The sequence below is a fragment of the Oncorhynchus tshawytscha genome, linkage group LG16 (genome assembly GCF_018296145.1).
Source record: "Oncorhynchus tshawytscha isolate Ot180627B linkage group LG16, Otsh_v2.0, whole genome shotgun sequence".
Taxonomy (NCBI): Eukaryota; Metazoa; Chordata; class Actinopteri; order Salmoniformes; family Salmonidae; genus Oncorhynchus; species Oncorhynchus tshawytscha.
The window spans coordinates 6,752,782-6,775,047 of NC_056444.1; the positions used below are offsets into that span (position 1 = coordinate 6,752,782).

At 46.5% G+C, this 22,266-nt stretch overlaps 1 protein-coding gene across 1 annotated transcript in view; it reads left to right on the forward strand.

Moving 5' to 3' along the window:
* LOC112236733 (late secretory pathway protein AVL9 homolog) overlaps window positions 1-22,266 on the forward strand; it is a 40,532-nt gene that overhangs the window by 1,792 nt on the left and 16,474 nt on the right. Inside the window, exons 2-12 of the mRNA XM_042298710.1 lie at window positions 6,017-6,137; window positions 8,824-8,912; window positions 9,199-9,270; window positions 10,205-10,294; window positions 11,323-11,389; window positions 13,557-13,597; window positions 14,518-14,556; window positions 14,756-14,825; window positions 16,305-16,873; window positions 18,447-18,581; window positions 21,420-21,639. Of these exons, the coding sequence (XP_042154644.1) occupies window positions 6,017-6,137; window positions 8,824-8,912; window positions 9,199-9,270; window positions 10,205-10,294; window positions 11,323-11,389; window positions 13,557-13,597; window positions 14,518-14,556; window positions 14,756-14,825; window positions 16,305-16,873; window positions 18,447-18,581; window positions 21,420-21,639 (1,513 nt within the window). The remainder of the gene's footprint in view (window positions 1-6,016; window positions 6,138-8,823; window positions 8,913-9,198; window positions 9,271-10,204; window positions 10,295-11,322; window positions 11,390-13,556; window positions 13,598-14,517; window positions 14,557-14,755; window positions 14,826-16,304; window positions 16,874-18,446; window positions 18,582-21,419; window positions 21,640-22,266) is intronic.

Below are 22,266 nucleotides of genomic sequence, written 5' to 3' on the forward strand. Positions count from 1 at the left end.
TATGCAGCTGTTCAGGGAAGCTAGAAACCATTATACACAGGCAGTTAGAAAAGCCAAGGCTAGCTTTTTCAAGCAGAAATTTGCTTCCTGCAACACTAACTCAAAAAAGTTCTGGGACACTGTAAAGTCCATGGAGAATAAGAACACCTCCTCCCAGCTGCCCACTGCTCTGAGGCTAGGAAACACTGTCACCAATGATAAATCCACCATAATTGAGAATTTCAATAAGCATTTTTCTACGGCTGGCCATGCTTTCCACCTGGCTACTCCTACCCCGGACAACTGCACTGCACCCCCAACAGCAACTCGCCCAAGCCTTCCCCATTTCTCCTTCTCCCAAATCCATTCAGCTGATGTTCTGAAAGAGCTGCAAAATCTGGACCCCTACAAATCAGCCGGGCTAGACAATCTGGACCCTTTCTTTCTAAAATTATCTGCCGAAATTGTTGCCACCCTTATTACTAGCCTGTTCAACCTCTCTTTCGTGTCGTCTGAGATTCCCAAAGATTGGAAAGCAGCTGCGGTCATCCCCCTCTTCAAAGGGGGACACACTCTTGACCCAAACTGCTACAGACCTATATCTATCCTACCGTGCCTTTCTAAGGTCTTCGAAAGCCAAGTCAACAAACAGATTACCGACCATTTCGAATCTCACCATACCTTCTCTGCTATGCAATCTGGTTTCAGAGCTGGTCATGGGTGCACCTCAGCCACGCTCAAGGTCCTAAACGATATCTTAACCGCCATCGATAAGAAACATTACTGTGCAGCCGTATTCATTGATCTGGCCAAGGCTTTCGACTCTGTCAATCACCACATCCTCATCGGCAGACTCGACAGCCTTGGTTTCTCAAATAATTGCCTCGCCTGGTTCACCAACTACTTCTCTGATAGAGTTCAGTGTGTCAAATCGGAGGGTCTGCTGTCCGGACCCTGGCAGTCTCTATGGGGGTGCCACAGGGTTCAATTCTTGGACCGACTCTCTTCTCTGTATACATCAATGAGGTCGCTCTTGCTGCTGGTGAGTCCCTGATCCACCTCTACGTAGACGACACCATTCTGTATACTTCCGGCCCTTCTTTGGACACTGTGTTAACAACCCTCCAGGGTTGTTAACCCTCCAGCCTCAACCCTCCAGCTTCAATGCCATACAACTCTCCTTCCGTGGCCTCCAATTGCTCTTAAATACAAGTAAAACTAAATGCATGCTCTTCAACCGATCGCTACCTGCACCTACCAGCCTGTCCAACATCACTACTCTGGACGGCTCTGACTTAGAATACGTGGACAACTACAAATACTTAGGTGTCTGGTTAGACTGTAAACTCTCCTTCCAGACCCATATCAAACATCTCCAATCCAAAGTTAAATCTAGAATTGGCTTCCTATTTCGCAACAAAGCATCCTTCACTCATGCTGCCAAACATACCCTTGTAAAACTGACCATCCTACCAGTCCTCGACTTTGGCGATGTCATTTACAAAATAGCCTCCAATACCCTACTCAACAAATTGGATGCAGTCTATCACAGTGCAATCTGTTTTATCACCAAAGCCCCATATACTACCCACCATTGCGACCTGTACGCTCTCGTTGGCTGGCCCTCGCTTCATACTCGTCGCCAAACCCACTGGCTCCATGTCATCTACAAGACCCTGCTAGGTAAAGTCCCCCCTTATCTCAGCTCGCTGGTCACCATAGCATCTCCCACCTGTAGCACACGCTCCAGCAGGTATATCTCTCTAGTCACCCCCAAAACCAATTCTTTCTTTGGCCGTTTGTTTTACTCCATGTGTAACTCTGTGTCGTTGTATCTGTCGAACTGCTTTGCTTTATCTTGGCCAGGTCGCAATTGTAAATGAGAACTTGTTCTCAACTTGCCTACCTGGTTAAATAAAGGTAAAATAAATAAATAAAAAATAGTGTTTTTTTAAAAATGGTATTGTGTTGGGAAGGATTACGACCCAAATTGGAGGTTCGGTATTTATTTATATTTATTAAAGATGATATGAATGCTACACATTAAAATGACCAATGTGGGGGCACTCAATTAGCTTAATTCCTCTGAGATCATAATCTCATCTGTTTCTATTTACAGAAGAAAAAAAAGATTTCAGAACAATCTGAGCTGGTGGGTGTTGAAATCCTGTTTCTTGTGCTTTTTTGAAGGGGAATGACCCACCAGTGGTTGACTGACAAGACACTAGTGCCTGGTAGTCACTGATCACCTGTTTTATAAACCAACACAGATGGGACAGGCCAGCAGGGAAAACATTTTTTGTTGCTCAGTATCTTTGTTGCATAACACAGTTGTAAACAATTAGGGACCACCTTGTTGGCTTACCTAGAATTATTCAAAGTGCATGGTCAGGCTATATTATTATCATTATTATATATATTATATATTGTGAAGAACTACAATCAATGTCATTTACTGAAATGCTATAATCGATTTAATTTGCACTTTTCCCTGACATGAGATCTTATCTCCTCACGGCTAATTTCCTCGCTCTTGGTCAGAGGTTTTATTTCAACCTGCCAATGGGGCGGCAGGGTAGCCTAGTGGTTAGAGCATTGGACTAGTAACCGAAAGGTTGCAAGTTCAAATCCCCGAGCTGACAAGGTACAAAATCTGTCGTTCTGCCCCTGAACAGGCAGTTAACCCACTGTTCCTAGGCCGTCATTGAAAATAAGAATTTGTTCTTAACTGACTTGCCTAGTAAAATAAAGGTATAAAAAAAATGTTTGTACTGCTAGCCTATACTCCCTCAGTCATGTGACTGTTATTAAAGAATGTGTCATATGCAAATCCATCTATATGCACAGTCACTGCCTGCAATGTTGTTGTCACTGTGGTTTCAAGGATTAGCCTAAAGTTTAGTGAGTCATTTGACAAATTTTAAGGAGAGCTTGACAGACACGATGGACTACAAGGGCAGTGTTTACGCCTGGTAATTACCCTAGTGAAAGGTTGTGTGTGGGGGTGTGTGTTTGCATGCATGCAGAAAGAGTCCACCTGCTCATTCAGTCAGGAAATGAACAGGGACAAGATAATACCTCAAGTGTATTCCAATAATAATAATCATCTACAGAGCTTCTGAAGAGAGTAGGGACTATCCCTTCTGAGGTACACCATAAAGAATGGACGGGGAGATTCACCGAACGTGTTTTCAACAACTAGAATTTGCCCAAAGACCTTGTTGTATGTTCATGCACATGAGCCTTTAATAAACAGCAGACGCTAGGGCCTGTTCTGCTTCTGCAACCACAGACAGGACAAATTATTATTCTTCAATTCAATTTGTATTAGTGTCTGTTTAGTTTCTGTTCCTAAAACTGTTTCCAGATTATCTCTAAGTACCCTTTCTGTCAGGAACCATAGAGCCAGCATTCCATGTCATCATAGGTATCTTTCATTGTCTTGGTAATTCTCACATACAATAATATAATATAATAATAATATAATATAAATATAATATAAGTCTCTCATTACATGCTTTTTACTCTTTAAAAAAAATATATATATCACAAACCATTTTTTCAGAAAATCATGATGATTTTAGTCCTTTTTTAGACCCGTACATGCCTCCTGTCGGACTAATCAATAATCAACAATACAGACTAATCAACACGTACATGGATTGTCCAGAGTGGGCTCTGCTAGTTCAGAAGGTATGATGCATATTGTGAGCACCACCAACGCAGTGAATGGGGAAAATGGATTGAAAGGGAACTCCGTCTGATGGGGATTTGCTGAATGTGCAACTGTGAAGGAGCGCAGTACCAGTACGGTACCAGTCAAAACGTTTTTTTTTTCATTTGACTATTTTCTAAATTGTAGAATAACAGTGAAGACATCAAAACTATGAAATAACACATATGGAATCATGTAGTAACCAAAGCAAGTGTCAAACAAATCAAAATATATTTGAGATTCTTCGAGGTAGCCACCCTTTGCCTTGATGACAGCTTTGCACAGTCTTGGTATTCTCTCAACCAGCTTCATGAGGTAGTCACCTGGAATGCATTTCAATTAACAGGTATGCCTTGTTAAATTGTGGAAATAATTTCCTTAATGCATTTGAGCCAATCAGTTGTGTTGTGACAAGGTAGGGGTGGTATACAGAAGATGGTCCTATTTGGTGAGACCAAGTCCATATTATGTCAAGAACAGCTCAAATAAGCAAAGAGAAACAACAGTCCATCATTACTTTAAGACATGAAGGTCAGTCAATAAGGAATATTTCAAGAACTTTGAAAGTTTCTTCAAGTTCCGTTGTAAAAACTATCAAGCGTTATGATGAAACTGGCTCTCATGAGGACCGCCACAGGAAAGGAAGACCCAGAGCTGCCTCTGCTGCAGAGGACAAGTACATTGGAGTGTCTACTTTGAGAAACAGACGCCTCACAAGTCCTCAACTGGCAGCTTCATTAAATAGTACCTGCAAAACACCAGTCTCAATGTCAACATTGAAGAGGCGACTTCGGGATACTGGCCTTCTGGGCAGAATTCCTCTGTCCAGTGTCTGTGTTCTTTTGCCCATCTTAATCTTTTATTTTTATTGGCCAGTCTGAGATATGGCTTTTTCTTTGCAACTCTGCCTAGAAGGCCAGCATCTTCACTGTTGACGTTGAGACGGGTGTTTTGCAGGTACAGTGCCTTGCGAAAGTATTCGGCCCCCTTGAACTTTGCGACCTTTTGCCACATTTCAGGCTTCAAACATAAAGATATAAAACTGTATTTTTTTGTGAAGAATCAACAACAAGTGGGACACAATCATGAAGTGGAACGACATTTATTGGATATTTCAAACTTGAGGTTGGATGTGAGGTTGGATGGAGAGCATTTGTGAACAGCAGTTTTCAGTTCTTTCCACAGATTCTCGATTGGATTCAGGTCTGGACTTTGACTTGGCCATTCTAACACCTGGATATGTTTATTTTTGAACCATTCCATTGTAGATTTTGCTTTATGTTTTGGATCATTGTCTTGTTGGAAGACAAATCTCCGTCCCAGTCTCAGGTCTTTTGCAGACTCCATCAGGTTTTCTTCCAGAATGGTCCTGTATTTGGCTCCATCCATCTTCCCATCAATTTTAACCATCTTCCCTGTCCCTGCTGAAGAAAAGCAGGCCCAAACCATGATGCTGCCACCACCATGTTTGACAGTGGGGATAGTGTGTTCAGGGTGATGAGCTGTGTTGCTTTTACGCCAAACATAATGTTTTGCATTGTTGCCAAAAAGTTCAATTTTGGTTTCATCTGACCAGAGCACCTTCTTCCACATGTTTGGTGTGTCTCCCAGGTGGCTTGTGGCAAACTTTAAACAACACTTTTTATGGATATCTTTAAGAAATGGCTTTCTTCTTGCCACTCTTCCATAAAGGCCAGATTGTTGTTGATTCTTCACAAAAAAATACAGTTTTATATCTTTGTTTGAAGCCTGAAATGTGGCAAAAGGTCGCAAAGTTCAAGGGGGCCGAATACTTTCGCAAGGCACTGTACTATTTAATGAAGCTGCCAGTTGAGGACTTGTGAGGCGTCTGTTTCTCAAACTTGACACTAATGTACTTCCACGCACTCCCGCATGTTGTCCTGACTCTACACTCCCTCGTGTTGTCCTGACTTTACACTCCCTCGTGTTGTCCTGACTCTACACTCCCTCCTGTTGTCCTGACTCTACACTCCCTCCTGTTGTCCTGACTCTACACTCCCTCCCTCGTGTTGTCCTGACTGTGTGATCTCATATTTTCCCTGTCTTATTTTAAGCCCCAGGAGTAAAACAGAAGATTAAATAATGACTAGCTGAATAAAGACAGACTTGCTTTCTATTTGAGTCATTTTAGCTACTCCCAGGCCTATGCTGAACCAATCTGTTCCATGAGTAAGATGGATAGCTTTTTAACTGTGTGTGTAGGTTAGTAGGATGGATCGTGCGTGCTGGTTTCTAGGTGCTGGATTCTGGGTGCTGGTTTCTAGGTGCCGACATCTGCAGTGTTTTCTCTCTCTTCCCCAGGTGGAATACTCCTACCCTCCCCTCATCCCTGAGGAGGGCCATGACAGCAACAACCTGCCTGAGGAGTGGAAGTACCTGCCTTTCCTTGCCCTGCCTGACGGAGCACACAACTACCAAGAAGGTACATAAACACCCTGACCCGTGACCTTTACCCTGACCCTTAACCCTGCCTGACGGAGCACACAACTACCAAGAAGGTACATAAACACCCTGACCTTTACCCTGACCCTTAACCCTGCCTGACGGAGCACACAACTACCAAGAAGGTACATAAACACCCTGACCCCTGACCTTTACCCTGACCTTTAACCCTGCAATATTAGTAAAAATGATTAGTTTAACTGCACTCCGGTAAGTGTAGAACCAGATTTGAAATCATCTCTGTACTGTACAAGTCCTCACCTAGTCCATGTTTTACACTGTAGGCCCTGTAGTGTCGTCTGTGAGTGATTCACTGGCTGCTTGTTGGCCAGGTGTATAAACCTCACCGACGCAGTACATTTTGATTAGGGAGTGATTCACTGCAGTGCAGTCGGGCTACAGGAGCAACGGCAACATGAGACAGACTCATGCATGGGATGGCACAGTTCATTGGAGTAGAGCAGGGCAGTGCATCATGCTGCTGAGGAGAGGAAGCTAATAGACTACAGCTGTGTGGCTCTTCATATGTCTTTGGCTGTGCTGTTGCTCTGGTCCAGGGTGTTACATGCTGCTTGCTGACGCTAAAGGCTCAGGGTCAGTGAGCCGCGAGTAACGCCCTGGACCAGAGCTAGCTGTACTGTGCCGTCCAGTCTGTCTGCCCCGACCTGTCTCTGGCCTTGTTGCTGACAGAGACGGGTCCTTGGTTGCAGTCACGGAGGCGGCTCCTTGGTTGCAGTCACGGAGGCGGCTCCTTGGTTGCAGTCACGGAGACGGCTCCTTGGTTGCAGTCACGGAGGCGGCTCCTTGGTTGCAGTCACGGAGGCGGCTCCTTGGTTGCAGTCAGGCGGAGGGAGGCGGCTCCTTGGTCACAGTCACGGAGGCGGCTCCTTGGTTGCAGTCACGGAGGCGGCTCCTTGGTTGCAGTCACGGAGGCGGCTCCTTGGTTGCAGTCACGGAGGCGGCTCCTTGGTTGCAGTCACGGAGGCGGCTCCTTGGTTGCAGTCTGTGTCCCTGACTGCAGTCAGCTCTGAGCAGTGGAGGCGGCCTTCACGGCAGTCACATTAGGCAAAAACGGAGGCACTCCGTTGCAGTCACGGAGGCGGCTCCTGGCAGTCACTGGCCTCCTGAGTCAAGTCCGAACCCCAGATTCTCTGATCTAATTGACTGACATTTCACGGAGATCGGCTCGTATACGGAGGCATGATCCATTACAGATGTAGTCTAGTGCCTTTCAGTCTGTGTCCCTGACTTCCCTCTGTTGTGGAGGATGCCTTAGCAACATTAGGGAAAAAACATCCTGACTCACCGTCCATCCACACCTGACAGTAGCCTTCTGTGATCTAATTGTAGCATTTCTTAGATGTAGCCTTGATCCATTACAGATGTAGTCTAGTGCCTTTCTAATGTTATCATCTTCCCCCTCTGTTGTTGTTGTAATTAGTACCAAAACATCCTGACTCCTCCATCACACTGACAGTAGCCTTATGTAGCCTTATGTAGCCTTATGTAGCCTTATGTAACCTTATGTAGCCTTATGTAGCCTTATGTAGTCTTATGTAGCCTTATGTAGTCTTATGTAACCTTATGTAGCCTTATGTAGCCTTATGTAGCCTTATGTAGCCTTATGTAGCCTTATGTAGCCTTATGTAACCGTAATAATAACTGTCAAATGTTTGGAATCATGTGCTCCTTCTTCCATTCCATCAGTTTATAGAGGATGTGATTTTTTTTATAGAGGATGTGATTTTTTTTTATAGAGGATGTGATTTTTTTATAGAGGATGTGATTTTTTTATAGAGGATGTGATTTTTTTATAGAGGATGTGATTTTTTTTATGAGGATGTGATTTTTTTTATAGAGGATGTGATTTTTTTTTATAGAGGATGTGATTTTTTTATGGAGGATGTGATTTTTTTATAGAGGATGTGATTTTTTTTTATAGAGGATGTGATTTTTTTTTATAGAGGATGTGATTTTTTTTTTTATAGAGGATGTGATTTTTTTTTATAGAGGATGTGATTTTTTTATTGAGGATGTGATTTTTTTTTATTGAGGATGTGATTTTTTTATGGAGGATGTGATTTTTTTTGTGATAGAGGATGTGATTTTTTTATATTTTTTTATGGAGGATGTGATTTTTTTATGGAGGATGTGATTTTTTTATGGAGGATGTGATTTTTTTATGGAGGATGTGATTTTTTTATGGAGGATGTGATTTTTTTTATGGAGGATGTGATTTTTTTATAGAGGATGTGATTTTTTTTATGGAGGATGTGATTTTCAAACATTTGACAGTTATTATACACCGGTCCCTGAGGCTAACGATGTGTTGGTGATTACGACAACAGTGGGAATATAAACAAGGTGATTTTCAGAGTCGTCTATTCGGTCGCTACAAACAACAGATTCTCACTTCTTAATTGTGTAATTCATCTGCTGAAATTGGCTGTTTCCGTTTTTTGTTTTGTTTTGTTGTTGGCTAATTAACTAAGGACCACGTTACGACAGATCTCAGATCAGAGAGAGTTGTATACCTCTCTTATCTGGAGTGACTTACAGGCAGTGCACGTATGTACGTTTAGTAGGTGAAAACAACCGCATGTTATTGCAGGTGGACCTGGAAAATAGTGGCTAATGATGTGATTTGTTGTTTTGTTGTTTCTCAGACACCGTGTTCTTCCACCTCCCTCCTCTCACTGGAGCAGATGTGAAGTGTGTGTATGGAGTCTCCTGCTATCGCCAAATAGAAGCTAAGGTTGGTTCCCCCTCATGTCTCTACCAGCTGGTCTATAGAGTAGAGTCTCTCTACCGGCTGGTCGACGGAGTAGAGTCTCTCTACCGGCTGGTCGACGGAGTAGAGTCTCTCTACCGGCTGGTCGACGGAGTAGAGTCTCTCTACCGGCTGGTCGACGGAGTAGATGTGGTTATGTTTCCTGACTGTTTCCTGACTGCTTCCTGACTGCTTCCTGACTGTTTCCTGACTGCTTCCTGACTGTTTTCCTGTCATTAGGCGTCAGTGTTTTGTTGTTTTTCTTTTTCAGTCCCTGAAGGTCCGTCTGGCTGACGTCACCAGGGAGACGGTCCAGAAGAGTGTGTGTGTCCTCAGTCAAGTGGTGAGTGTGTGTGTGTGTGTGTGTGTGTGTGTCCTCAGTCAAGTGGTGAGTGTCTGTGTGTGTGTGTGTGTCCTCAGTCAAGTGGTGAGTGTCTGTGTGTGTGTGTGTGTGTGTGTGTGTCCTCAGTCAAGTGGTGAGTGTCTGTGTGTGTCCTCAGTCAAGTGGTGAGTGTGTGTGTGTGTCCTCAGTCAAGTGTGTGTGTGTCCTCAGTCGAGTGGTGAGTGTCTGTGTGTGGTGTGTGTGTGTGTGTGTGTGTCCTCAGTCGAGTGGTGAGTGTCTGTGTGTGTGTGTGTGTGTGTGTGTGTGTGTGTGTCCTCAGTTGAGTGGTGAGTGTGTGTGTGTGTGTGTGTGTGTGTGTGTGTCCTCAGTCGAGTGGTGAGTGTGTCTGTGTGTGTGTGTCCTCAGTCGAGTGGTGAGTGTCCTGATGTGACAAAGAGGGAGAGAGGGGTGGGGATCGCTCTATGAAAAGTCACACTGTGACCCCTGGGTCAGTGGACAGCCTCCTCTCTGTCCGTATGCACCCGATGACCCCTGGGTCAGTGGACAGCCTCCTGTCTGTCCCTACGTGGACAGCCTCCTGTCTGTCCCCCCGATGACCCAGCCCTCTATGACCCCTGGGTCAGTGGACAGCCTCCTCTCTGTCCGTACGCCCCCGGCCCTCAATGACCCCTGGGTCAGTGGACAGCCTCCTCTCTGTCCGTACGCCCCCGATGACCCCTGGGTCAGTGGACAGCCTCCTCTCTGTCCATACGCCCCCGGCCCTCTATGACCCCTGGGTCAGTGGACAGCCACCTCCTGGAATCAAAATTAAATATAGCTCTTTTAAAAAAAAATTCTAATGAGCCATTGAAGTTGCACATTGTTGAAATCAGCCATTATTCAGTTTGAATTATAGACGACCCTTCACTTAGTCAATGATGTCCTTCTTCCCCAGCCTCTGTACGGTCTCCTCCAAGCTAAACTACAGCTCATCACACACGCCTACTTTGAGGAGAAAGACTTCTCACAGATTTCGATATTGAAGGTGAGTGTTTCCAGTCAGCTCTCTTTCACGGTCAGATGTTTAATCACCAAGTCTTTAGTTACTTTATTCTATGATGTGTGACCTCACGCGTTTGTGGAACATTGAACTTGGAACCTTGTCTTACCCCTCCTCTCTTTCTACCACCTCTTTCTCTCTCTAACCCTCCTCTCTTTCTACCACCTCTTTCTCTCTCTACCCCTCCTCTCTTTCTACCACCTCTTTCTCTCTCTACCCCTCCTCTCTTTCTACCACCTCTTTCTCTCTCTACCCCTCCTCTTTCTACCACCTCTTTCTCTCTCTACCCCTCCTCTTTCTCACCCCCTCTTTCTCTCTCCACCCCTCCTCTTTCTCACCCCCTTTTCTCTCTCTACCCCTCCTCTTTCTCCCCCTTTTCTCTCTCTACCCCTCCTCTTTCTCACCCCCTTTTCTCTCTCTACCCCTCCTCTTTCTCACCCCCTTTTCTCTCTCTACCCCTCCTCTTTCTCACCCCCTTTTCTCTCTCTACCCCTCCTCTTTCTCACCCCCTTTTCTCTCTCTACCCCTCCTCTTTCTCACCCCTTTTCTCTCTCTACCCCTCTTTCTCACCCCCTTTTCTCTCTACCCCTCTTTCTCTCCCCCTCTTTCTCTCTCTCCCCCTCTTTCTCTCTCTCCCCTCTTTCTCCCCTCTTTCTCTCTCTACCCCTCTTTCTCTCTCTACCCCTCCCCCCTCTTTCTCTCTCTACCCCTCTTCTCTCTCTCACCCCCCTTCTTTCTCTCTCTACCCCTCCTTTCTCTCTCTACCCCTTCTTTCTCTCTCCCCCCTCTTTCTCTCTTTCTTTCTCTCCCCCTCTTTCTCTCTCTACCCCACCTCTCTTTCTCTCTCTACCCCTCCTCTCTCTACCCCTCCTCTTTCTCTCTCTCCCCCTCTTTCTCTCTCTACCCCCTTCCTCCCCCTCTTTCTCTCTCTAACCCCCTCTCTACCCCCTCTCTCTCTCTACCCCTTCTCTCTTTCTCCCCCTCTTTCTCTCTCTCTTTCTCTCCGTCTGTAGGAATTGTATGAACACATGAACAGCTCTCTGAGAGGGACGGCTCTAGAGGGATCCCAAGTGTTCCTGGGTAAAACTGTTCTGCTATTCTCCCTGGCTTCAAATGGCACCCCATTCCCTTCATAGTGCCCTGCTATTCTCCCTGGCTTCAAATGGCACCCCATTCCCTTCATAGTGCCCTGCTATAGACCCTTCATAGTGCCCTGCTATAGACCCGTCATAGTGCCCTGCTATAGACCCTTCATAGTGCCCTGCTATAGAACCTTCATAGTGCCCTGCTATAGACCCTTCATAGTGCCCTTCATAGTGCCCTGCTATAGACCCTTCATAGTTCCCTGCTATAGACCCTTCATAGTTCCCTGCTATAGACCCTTCATAGTGCCCTGCTATAGACCCTTCATAGTGCCCTGCTATAGACCCTTCATAGTGCCCTGCTATAGACCCTTCATAGTGCCCTGCTATAGACCCTTCATAGTGCCCTGCTATAGACCCTTCATAGTGCCCTGCTATAGACCCTTCATAGTGCCCTGCTATAGACCCTTCATAGTGCCCTGCTATAGACCCTTCATAGTGCCCTGCTATAGACCCTTCATAGTGCCCTGCTATAGACACTTCATAGTGCCCTGCTTTAGGCCCTGCTTTAGGCCCTGCTTTAGGCTTTAGGCCCTGCATTAGGCTTTAGGCCCTGCATTAGGCTTTAGGCCCTGCTTTAGGCTTTAGACCCTGCTTTAGGCTTTAGGCCCTGCTTCAGGCCCTGCTTTAGGCTTTAGACCCTGCTTTAGACCCTGCTTTAGGCCCTGCTTTAGGCCCTGCTTTAGGCTTTAGGCCCTGTTTTAGACCCTGCTTTAGGCCCTGCTTTAGGCCTTAGGCCCTGCTTTAGGCCCTGTTTTAGGCCCTGCTAAATCAAATCAAATCAAATTTTATTTGTCACATACACATGGTTAGCAGATGTTAATGCGAGTGTAGCGAAATGCTTGTGCTTCTAGTTCCGACAATGCAGTAATAACGAGAGCAAGTAATCTAACTAACAATTCCAAAAAAAAAACTACTGTCTTATACACAGTGTAAGGGGATAAAGAATATGTACATAAGGATATATGAATGAGTGATGGTACAGAGCAGCATAGGCAAGATACAGTAGATGATATCGAGTACAGTATATACATATGAGATAAGTATGTAAACCAAGTGGCATAGTTAAAGTGGCTAGTGATACATGTATTACATAAGGATGCAGTCGATGATATAGAGTACAGTATCAACGTATGCATATGAGATGAACAATGTAGGGTAAGTAACATTATATAAGGTAGCATAGTTTAAAGTGGCTAGTGATATATTTACATAATTTCCCATCAATTCCCATGATTAAAGTGGCTGGAGTAGAGTCAGTGTCATTGACAGTGTGTTGGCAGTAGCCACTCAATGTTAGTGGTGGCTGTTTAACAGTCTGATGGCCTTGAGATAGAAGCTGTTTTTCAGTCTCTCGGTCCCAGCTTTGATGCACCTGTACTGACCTCGCCTTCTGGATGACAGCGGGGTGAACAGGCAGTGGCTTGGGTGGTTGATGTCCTTGATGATCTTTATGGCCTTCCTGTAGCATCGGGTGGTGTAGGTGTCCTGGAGGGCAGGTAGTTTGCCCCGGTGATGCGTTGTGCAGACCTCACTACCCTCTGGAGAGCCTTACGGTTGAGGGTGCTTTAGGCTTTAGACCCTGCGTTAGGCTTTAGGCCCTGCTTTAGGCCCTGCTTTAGGCCCTGCGTTAGGCTTTAGGCCCTGCTTTAGGCCCTGCGTTAGGCTTTAGACCCTGCTTTAGGCTTTAGGCCCTGCGTTAGGCTTTAGACCCTGCTTTAGGCTTTAGGCCCTGCGTTAGGCTATAGGCCCTGGTCATCTGTGGGGTGATCAGGTGTCTATTGTTGTAGCCTCTAACATGTCCTAGATTAGCTGCAGAAATATGTCTGTCACATGTGACTATTGAGCCACTTGTTATGGTGATAAACCCAGCTTACAGAAACAGGCTGCATCTTTTCAAAGGGGGGGGTCTTCTCTCATGACGTTGAGCACTCAGCTGGCATCCAAAATGTCTCCCTATTTCCTATGCAGGGCCCATGGAGCTCTGGTCAAAAGTATTACCCTCTATAGGGAATGGGGGTGTAATTTGGGACACATATTCACACGTGTGATAGAAATGTCCTCCTTGAGGCAAATTTCACATTTTTCACATTCTCTCCCGACAGGTATGTCACCAAGAGATTTAATACTGCACTTTCGACACAAGGTACATTTCATGTGTTTTCAGGCAAGCAGATGACTTGTAAAGGTTTAAGTTGAGTCCCAAATGGCACCCTATTCCCTATATAGTGCACTACTTTTGACCAGGCCCCCAAAGAACTGTAGCCCGAAGAGCTGTAGCCCAGAGAACTGTAGCCCGAAGAACCGTAGCCCAGAGAACCGTAGCCCAGAGAACCGTAGCCCAGAGAACCGTAGCCCAGAGAACCGTAGCCCAGAGAACCGTAGCCCAGAGAACCGTAGCCCGCAGAACCGACCCGAGTGGTAGCCCGAGAGCGGTAGCCCGACGAGCGGTAGCCCAGAGAACTGTAGCCCGCAGAACTGTAGCCCAGAACTGTAGCCCGCAGAACCGTAGCCCAGAGAACTGTAGCCCAGAGAACCGTAGCCCAGAGAACCGTAGCCCGACGAGTGGTAGCCCGAGAACACTGTAGCCCAGAGAACCGTAGCCCAGAGAACCGTAGCCCAGAGAACCGTAGCCCAGAGAACCGTAGCCCAGAGAACCGTAGCCCAGAGAACCGTAGCCCAGAGAACCGTAGCCCAGAGAACCGTAGCCCGAGAGTGGTAGCCCAGAGAACCGTAGCCCAGAGAACCGTAGCCCAGAGAACCGTAGCCCAGAGAACGGTAGCCCAGAGAACCGTAGCCTAGAGAACCGTAGCCCAGGTCCCTGTGGGATCTGGTCTGAAAGTAGTGCACTATAAACAGAGTAGGGTGCCATTTGGGAAATCCTCCTGGAAACATCTGCCAAAGATTGTAGTTTAATTGTTGTGCTTTAATTAACCTGCTTCCTTTAACTCTCCCCTTCTCTCTCTCCTTCTCTACCTCTCTCTCCTTCTCTCTCTCTCTCTCTCCTTCTCTCTCTCTCTCTCTCCTTCTCTCTCTCTCTCTCCTTCTCTACCTCTCCCCCCCCAGGTTCTGATCCTCTTCAAGCTGATTCTGCTGGAGAAGAAGGTGAACACGTGATTTAACACGACAGTAAATCACGACCCGATGACATGTACCACACACAGTGACCTCACAGCAAGAGAGCACGTCGTCAGTCATCGTATATATACCCCAAGAGGGACAGAACGAGCATAAGCTCCCTGGAGGTGTTTTATCTCCCCATAGATGACTCTGTGTATGTGTCCCCCCCCGCCCTCTCTCTCAGGTCCTGTTCTACGTGTCTCCAGTCAACAGGCTAGTAGGAGCTCTGATGACCGTACTGTCTCTGTTCCCAGGTGAGAAGAGTCCACCAGTCACTTGTGTGCCTCAAATGGCACCCTATTCCCTATATACAGTAGTTTTATTTATTTTAATTTTATTTAACCTTTATTTAACTAGACAAGTCAGTTATGAACAAATTCTTATTTACAATGACGGCCTACCGGGGAACAGTGTGTTAACTGCCTTGTTCAGGGGCAGAACAACAGATTTTTACCTTGTCAGCTCGGGGGTCCGATCCAGCAGTCTTTCAGTTACTAGTCCAATGCTCTAACCACTAGGCTACCTGCCACCTCTACACTCTAACCACTAGGCTACCCTGCCACCTCTACACTCTAACCACTAGGCTACCCTGCCACCTCTACACTCTAACCACTAGGCTACCTGCCGGCTACCTCCCCTACACTCTAACCACTAGGCTACCTGCCACCTCTACACTCTAACCACTAGGCTACCCTGCCACCTCTACACTCTAACCACTAGGCTACCCTGCCACCTCTACACTCTAACCACTAGGCTACCCTGCCACCTCTACACTCTAACCACTAGGCTACCCTGCCACCTCTACACTCTAACCACTAGGCTACCCTGCCACCTCTACACTCTAACCACTAGGCTACCCTGCCACCTCTACACTCTAACCACTAGGCTACCCTGCCACCTCTACACTCTAACCACTAGGCTACCTGCCTCCTCTACACTCTAACCACTAGGCTACCTGCCGCCTCTACACTCTAACCACTAGGCTACCTGCCACCTCTACACTCTAACCACTAGGCTACCTGCCTCCTCTACACTCTAACCACTAGGCTACCTGCCACCTCCACACTCTAACCACTAGGCTACCTGCCGCCTCTACACTCTAACCACTAGGCTACCTGCCACCTCTACACTCTAACCACTAGGCTACCTGCCGCCTCTACACTCTAACCACTAGGCTACCTGCCACTCTAGTGAATATTGTATTAGGGTGAAATAGTGAATATTATAGTAGGGTGAATATGGGTGATATAGTGAATACTGTATTAGGGTGAATATGGGTGATATAGTGAATACTGTATTAGGGTGAATATGGGTGATATAGTGAATACTGTATTAGGGTGAATATGGGTGATATAGTGAATATTGTATTAGGGTGAATATGGGTGATACAGTGAATATTATATTAGGGTGAATATGGGTGATACAGTGAATATTATATTAGGGTTAATATGGGTGATATAGTGAATATTATATTAGGGTTAATATGGGTGATATAGTGAATATTATATTAGGGTGAATATGGGCAATATAGTGAGTATTGTTGAGTATTTGTGATAGGGTGATACATTGAATATGGGTGATATGTTGAATATGGGTGAGTATGGGTGATATGGTGAGTATGAGTGATATTTGGTACACATGTTGTTGGATTCTTCTTCCCCCATACTGAAGGTCAAAGGTGATGTTGAGTCCTATAGGTCAGGATATCATGTGTGTTGTGTTTCTTCCTCTAGGTATGATCGAGCACGGCCTGGCTGACTCCTCCCACTACCGGCCCAAGAGCAGCGTCTCCGAGGAGATCACACTAGGACACTGTGTGTCTGGGGCAGAGGACTTGGTCTCTGTTTCCGTCACTGACATCACCAACGCTACCGTGGAGCTAATGGGGGAGGAGGGCTTCGGAGAGGACCACACCACCTCCATCGTGAAGGCTTCACAGAGGACATCGCCTTCCCCAGAGACCTCCACCCCAGCTAGGGAGAACACCCAGCTGAAGCCCCCCTCCCGGACTTCCCCAGAGACCTCCACCCCAGCTAGGGAGAACACCCAGCTGAAGCCCCCCTCTCGGACTTCCCCCGACTCCTCGGAGAGCGACTGGGAGACACTGGATCCCAGTGTTTTGGAGGAAGGGACTAGTGACTCTGAGACAGGGGGTTCAGGGGGTCTGGAGACAGGTATCCCCATCACGGTGCAGCCCCAGGGCCTGTCGGCAGGGCCAGGAGGCCAGGGAGCCGTCTCTCAGGGCTTGGTGTCTGGACTGGAAGAGGACCAATATGGCCTGCCACTCGCTATCTTCACCAAGGTACCCAACTCAACACAGATCCTTTCAGCGTACACTTAGAAAGATCTTTATCGGCGTCTGTAGATCTCTCTCACCGTCGACCAATCAACTAGCAGTGTTTCTAATCCACAGAGACCTTGACCTGCTTTTTAAATTATTCACCTACATGTTGCCAAGGCAACAGCCAACTGATCTAGCGTTCCTCTTTAGTTACAGGGTGGATCGTTCCTCTTTAGTTACAGGGTGGGGGTGGATCGTTCCTCTTTAGTTACAGGGTGGGGGTGGATCGTTCCTCTTTAGTTACAGGGTGGGGGTGGATCGTTCCTCTTTAGTTACAGGGTGGATCGTTCCTCTTTAGTTACAGGGTGGATCGTTCCTCTTTAGTTACAGGGTGGGGGTGGATCGTTCCTCTTTAGTTACAGGGTGGGGGTGGATCGTTCCTCTTTAGTTACAGGGTGGATCGTTCCTCTTTAGTTACAGGGTGGATCGTTCCTCTTTAGTTACAGGGTGGGGGTGGATCGTTCCTCTTTAGTTACAGGGTGGGGGTGGATCGTTCCTCTTTAGTTACAGGGTGGGGGTGGATCGTTCCTCTTTAGTTACAGGGTGGGGGTGGATCGTTCCTCTTTAGTTACAGGGTGGGGGTGGATCGTTCCTCTTTAGTTACAGGGTGGGGGTGGATCATTCCTCTTTAGTTACAGGGTGGATCATTCCTCTTTAGTTACAGGGTGGATCATTCCTCTTTAGTTACAGGGTGGGTCGTTCCTCTTTAGTTACAGGGTGGATCGTTCCTCTTTAGTTACAGGGTGGGGGTGGATCATTCCTCTTTAGTTACAGGGTGGGGGTGGATCGTTCCTCTTTAGTTACAGGGTGGGGGATGATCTTTTAGTCATCAAAGAAAAACATCCTGATATCTAGATGTATTCTCTGATATCTAGATGTATTCTCTGATATCTAGATGTATAGTAAACCCCACCATAAATGTCAGTTGGTCAGGTATTTGCGTTTTCAAAGCGCCCACACATGGGTGTGGTGACTAGCGGGTGAGAAGAGCTAGGAGTTTTTCCAGTACTACAAGGACACACACACACACACACACACACACACACACACACACACAAGCTCTGCTTTTCCAGTACTACAAGGACAGACACACGCACACACACACACATGCAAGCTCTGCTTTTCCAGTACTACAAGGACAGACACACACACACACACACACACACACACACACACACACACGAGCTCTGCTTTTCCAGTACTACAAGGACACACACACACACACACACACAAAAACATGCGAGCTCTGCTTTTCCAGTACTCCAAGGACACACACACAAGCTCTGCTTTTCCAGTACTCCCTGCAGGGGAAAGTTAGTTTAATCACCAGATGGTTGCATAACACCATGGTAAACATTGACCCAATACAAAACAACATATAATGATGTTACTGTAACCTCACTGTTGAGTGTGTCCTTTCTCTGACTAGATCTAACTCTATACACACACACACACACACACACACACACACACACACACACACACACACACACATACATTAGTGACCTTTAACCTGTATGTGTGTCATTGCCAGGGTTACCTGTGCCTGCCCTACATGGCCTTGCAGCAGCACCACCTACTGTCAGATGTCACGGTGCGCGGCTTTGTTGCCGGGGCAACCAATATCCTCTTCCGTCAGCAGAGGCACCTGAGCGACGCAATCGTTGACGTGAGTCTTCCTCTCTCCATCTCTCTCTCTCTCTCCCTGAAGCTGTTAGGGTGTTATTTTTGATGATTTTGGTATTTATAAAGACCGGCGTTACCAGCTGGATCCCATATGTATGTATTCAAACAATCTATCACTCTCCTTATCTCTCCATCTTTCCTCTCTCTCATCTCTCCATCTCTCCTTCTCTTCTCTCTCCATCTCTCCTTCTCTCTCTCATCTCTCCATCTCTCCATCTTTCCTCTCTCTCATCTCTCCATCTCTCCTTCTCTTCTCTCTCATCTCTCCTTCTCTTCTCTCTCCATCTCTCATCTCTCCTCTCTCCTTCTTCTCTCTCCATCTCTCCATCTTTCCTCTCTCTCATCTCTCCATCTCTCCTTCTCTTCTCTCTCCATCTCTCCTTCTCTTCATCTCTCCTTCTCTTCTCTCTCCATCTCTCCTTCTCTTCTCTCTCCATCTCTCCTTCTCTTCTCTCTCCATCTCTCCTTCTCTTCATCTCTCCTTCTCTTCTCTCTCCATCTCTCCTTCTCTTCTCTCTCCATCTCTCCATCTCTCCTTCTCTTCTCTCTCTCATCTCTCCTTCTTCTCTCTCATCTCTCCATCTCTCCTTCTTCTCTCTCATCTCTCCAGCTCTCCTTCTCTTCTCTCTCATCTCTCCATCTCTCCTTCTCTTCTCTCTCATCTCTCCATCTCTCCTTCTCTTCTCTCTCTCTCTCCATCTCTCCTTCTCATCTCTTCTCTCTCATCTCTCTTCTCTTCTCTCCATCTCTCCTTCTCTTCTCTCTCATCTCTCCTCTCTCTTCTCTTCTCTCTCTCATCTCTCCTTCTCTTCTCTCTCTCATCTCTCCATCTCTCCTTCTCTTCTCTCTCTCATCTCTCCATCTCTCCTTCTCTTCTCTCTCCATCTCTCCTTCTCATCTCTCCATCTCTCCTTCTCATCTCTCCATCTCTCCTTCTCTTCTCTCTCATCTCTCCTTCTCTTCTCTCTCTCATCTCTACTTCTCTTCTCTCTCATCTCTCCTTCTCTTCTCTCTCATCTCTCCTTCTCTTCTCTCTCATCTCTCCATCTCTTCTCTCTCCATCTCTTTCTCTCTCTTCTCTTCTCTCTCATCTCTCCTTCTCTTCTCTCTCCATCTCTCTTTCTCTCCTTCTCTTCTCTCTCCATCTCTCCTTCTCTTCTCTCTCCATCTCTCCTTCTCTTCTCTCTCCATCTCTCCCTTCTTCTTCTCTCTCATCTCTCCTTCTCTCTCTCTCTCCATCTCTCCTTCTCTCTCTCTCTCTCCAGCTCTCCTTCTCTTCTCTCTCATCTCTCCTTCTCTTCTCTCATCTCTCCATCTCTCCTTCTCTTCTCTCTCATCTCTCCTTCTCTTCTCTCTCATCTCTCCATCTCTCCTTCTCTTCTCTCTCATCTCTCATCTCTCCTTCTCTTCTCTCTCTCTCCATCTCTCCTTCTCTCTCTCATCTCTCCTTCTCTCTCTCCATCTCTCCATCTCTCCTCTCTCTCATCTCTCCATCTCTTCTCTCTCTCTCTCTCCATCTCTCCTTCTCTCTTCTCTCTCTCTCTCTCCATCTCTCCTTCTCTTCTCTCTCATCTCTATTTCTCTTCTCTCTCATCTCTCCTTCTCTTCTCTCTCATCTCTACTTCTCTTCTCTCTCATCTCTCCTTCTCTTCTCTCTCCATCTCTCTTTCTCTCCTTCTCTTCTCTCTCATCTCTCCTTCTCTTCTCTCTCATCTCTCCTTCTCTCCTTCTCTTCTCTCTCTCAATCTCTCCTTCTCTTCTCTCTCTCATCTCTCCTTCTCTTCTCTCCTTCTCTTCTCTCTCTCTCTCATCTCTCCATCTTTCCTTCTCTTCTCTCTCTCATCTCTCCATCTTTTCTCTCTCTCTCATCTCTCCATCTTTCCTCTTTCCACCACCCTTGATCCCACTGCTGGCTTGCCTCTAAAGCTAAGCAGGGTTGTTCCTGGTCGGTCCCTGGATGGGAGACCAGATGCTGCTGGCTTGCCTCTAAAGCTAAGCAGGGTTGTTCCTGGTCGGTCCCTGGATGGGAGACCAGATGCTGCTGGAAGTGGTGTTGGAGGGCCAGTAGAAGGCACTCTTTCCTCTGGTCTAAAATAATATATACCCCAATGCCCCAGGGCAGTGATTGGGGACATTGCCCCGTGTAGAGTGTCGTCTTTCAGATGGAACATTAAACGGGTGTCCTGACTCTCTGTGTATTTGATCATGTATATGTTTTGCTATTTGTTCTTTGCTATAGAGCCAAAAAGATTGGAGAAGTGGTTTACCCACACATCTCCATTTTGGATAGATAATTCTTCATGTTGATGTTTGTTTTTAGTGTTTTTCCATTTTCCCAGAAGTGGTTAGAGTCTTGATTCTTCAATTCCATCTCTCTCCATCTCTTCTTTCTCCTGGGTCCTGTTGGCCCGAAATGCACATTATTCTAAGCGTGTGTCCCAAATGGCACCCTATTCCCTACACAGTGCACTACTTTAGACCAGAGCCCAAAGGCACCCTATTCCCTACACAGTGCACTACGTTAGACCAGAGCCCAAAGGCACCCTATTCCCTACACAGTGCACTACTTTAGACCAGAGCCCAAAGGCACCCTATTCCCTACACAGTGCACTACTTTAGACCAGAGCCCAAAGGCACCCTATTCCCTACACAGTGCACTACTTTAGACCAGGGTTACAGATGTTATCATATCCTGGATGTGTTTAACTCTCCCATGTGAAATCTGATTTGACCTGTATCATGAGTTATTGTGCGTGTGTGCGTGTGTGTGTGTGTGTGTGTGTGTGTGTGTGTGTGCGCGTGTCTCCGTCCATCCCACTAGGTGGAGGAAGCTAAGCTCCAGATCGGGGACCCTGAGTTGAGGAAGCTGCTAGGCCTGACCACGGCTGACCTGCGTTTTGCTGACTACCTGGTCAAACACGTGACAGAGAACCGCGAGGACGTGTTTCTGGATGGGACCGGCTGGGAGGGAGGGGACGAGTGGATCAGGGCCCAGTTTGGACTCTATATACACTCCCTCCTATCCTCTACCTTACTAGAAGGTATTGATTTTACACTCTACCGTACTAGAAGGTATTGATGATACTCTACCGTACTAGAAGGTATTGATTTTTGCAGGTCCATCAGTAGTCATCTTCTATTCAACCTTCATTTACATCCATTTTCAACCATCACCAGCAACTTGATTTACTAATCTTTCCCTCAATCAAGTCTATAGATTCATGTCAGATTAGCACAGAGAAAATCATTTGTTTTCAGAGGATTTCACAACAAAAGGCTAAATGTTTGTTTTCTGTCTCTCTCTGTCTCTGTCTCTCTCTTTCTGTCTCTCGGTCTCTGTCTTTCTCTGTGTCTCTCTCTTTCTGTCTCTGTCTCTCTGTCTGTATGTCTGTCTCTTTCTGTCTGTCTCTCTCTTTCTGTCTCTCTCTGTCTCTGTCTCTCTCTTTCTGTCTCTCTCTGTCTCTGTCTCTCTCTTTCTGTCTCTCTCTGTCTCTGTCTCTCTCTTTCTGTCTCTCTCTGTCTCTGTCTCTCTCTCTCTCTCTCTCTGTCTCTGTCTCTCTCTTTCTGTCTCTCTCTGTCTCTGTCTCTGTCTCTCTCTCTCTCTGTCTCTGTCTCTCTCTTTCTGTCTCTCTCTGTCTCTGTCTCTCTCTTTCTGTCTCTCTCTGTCT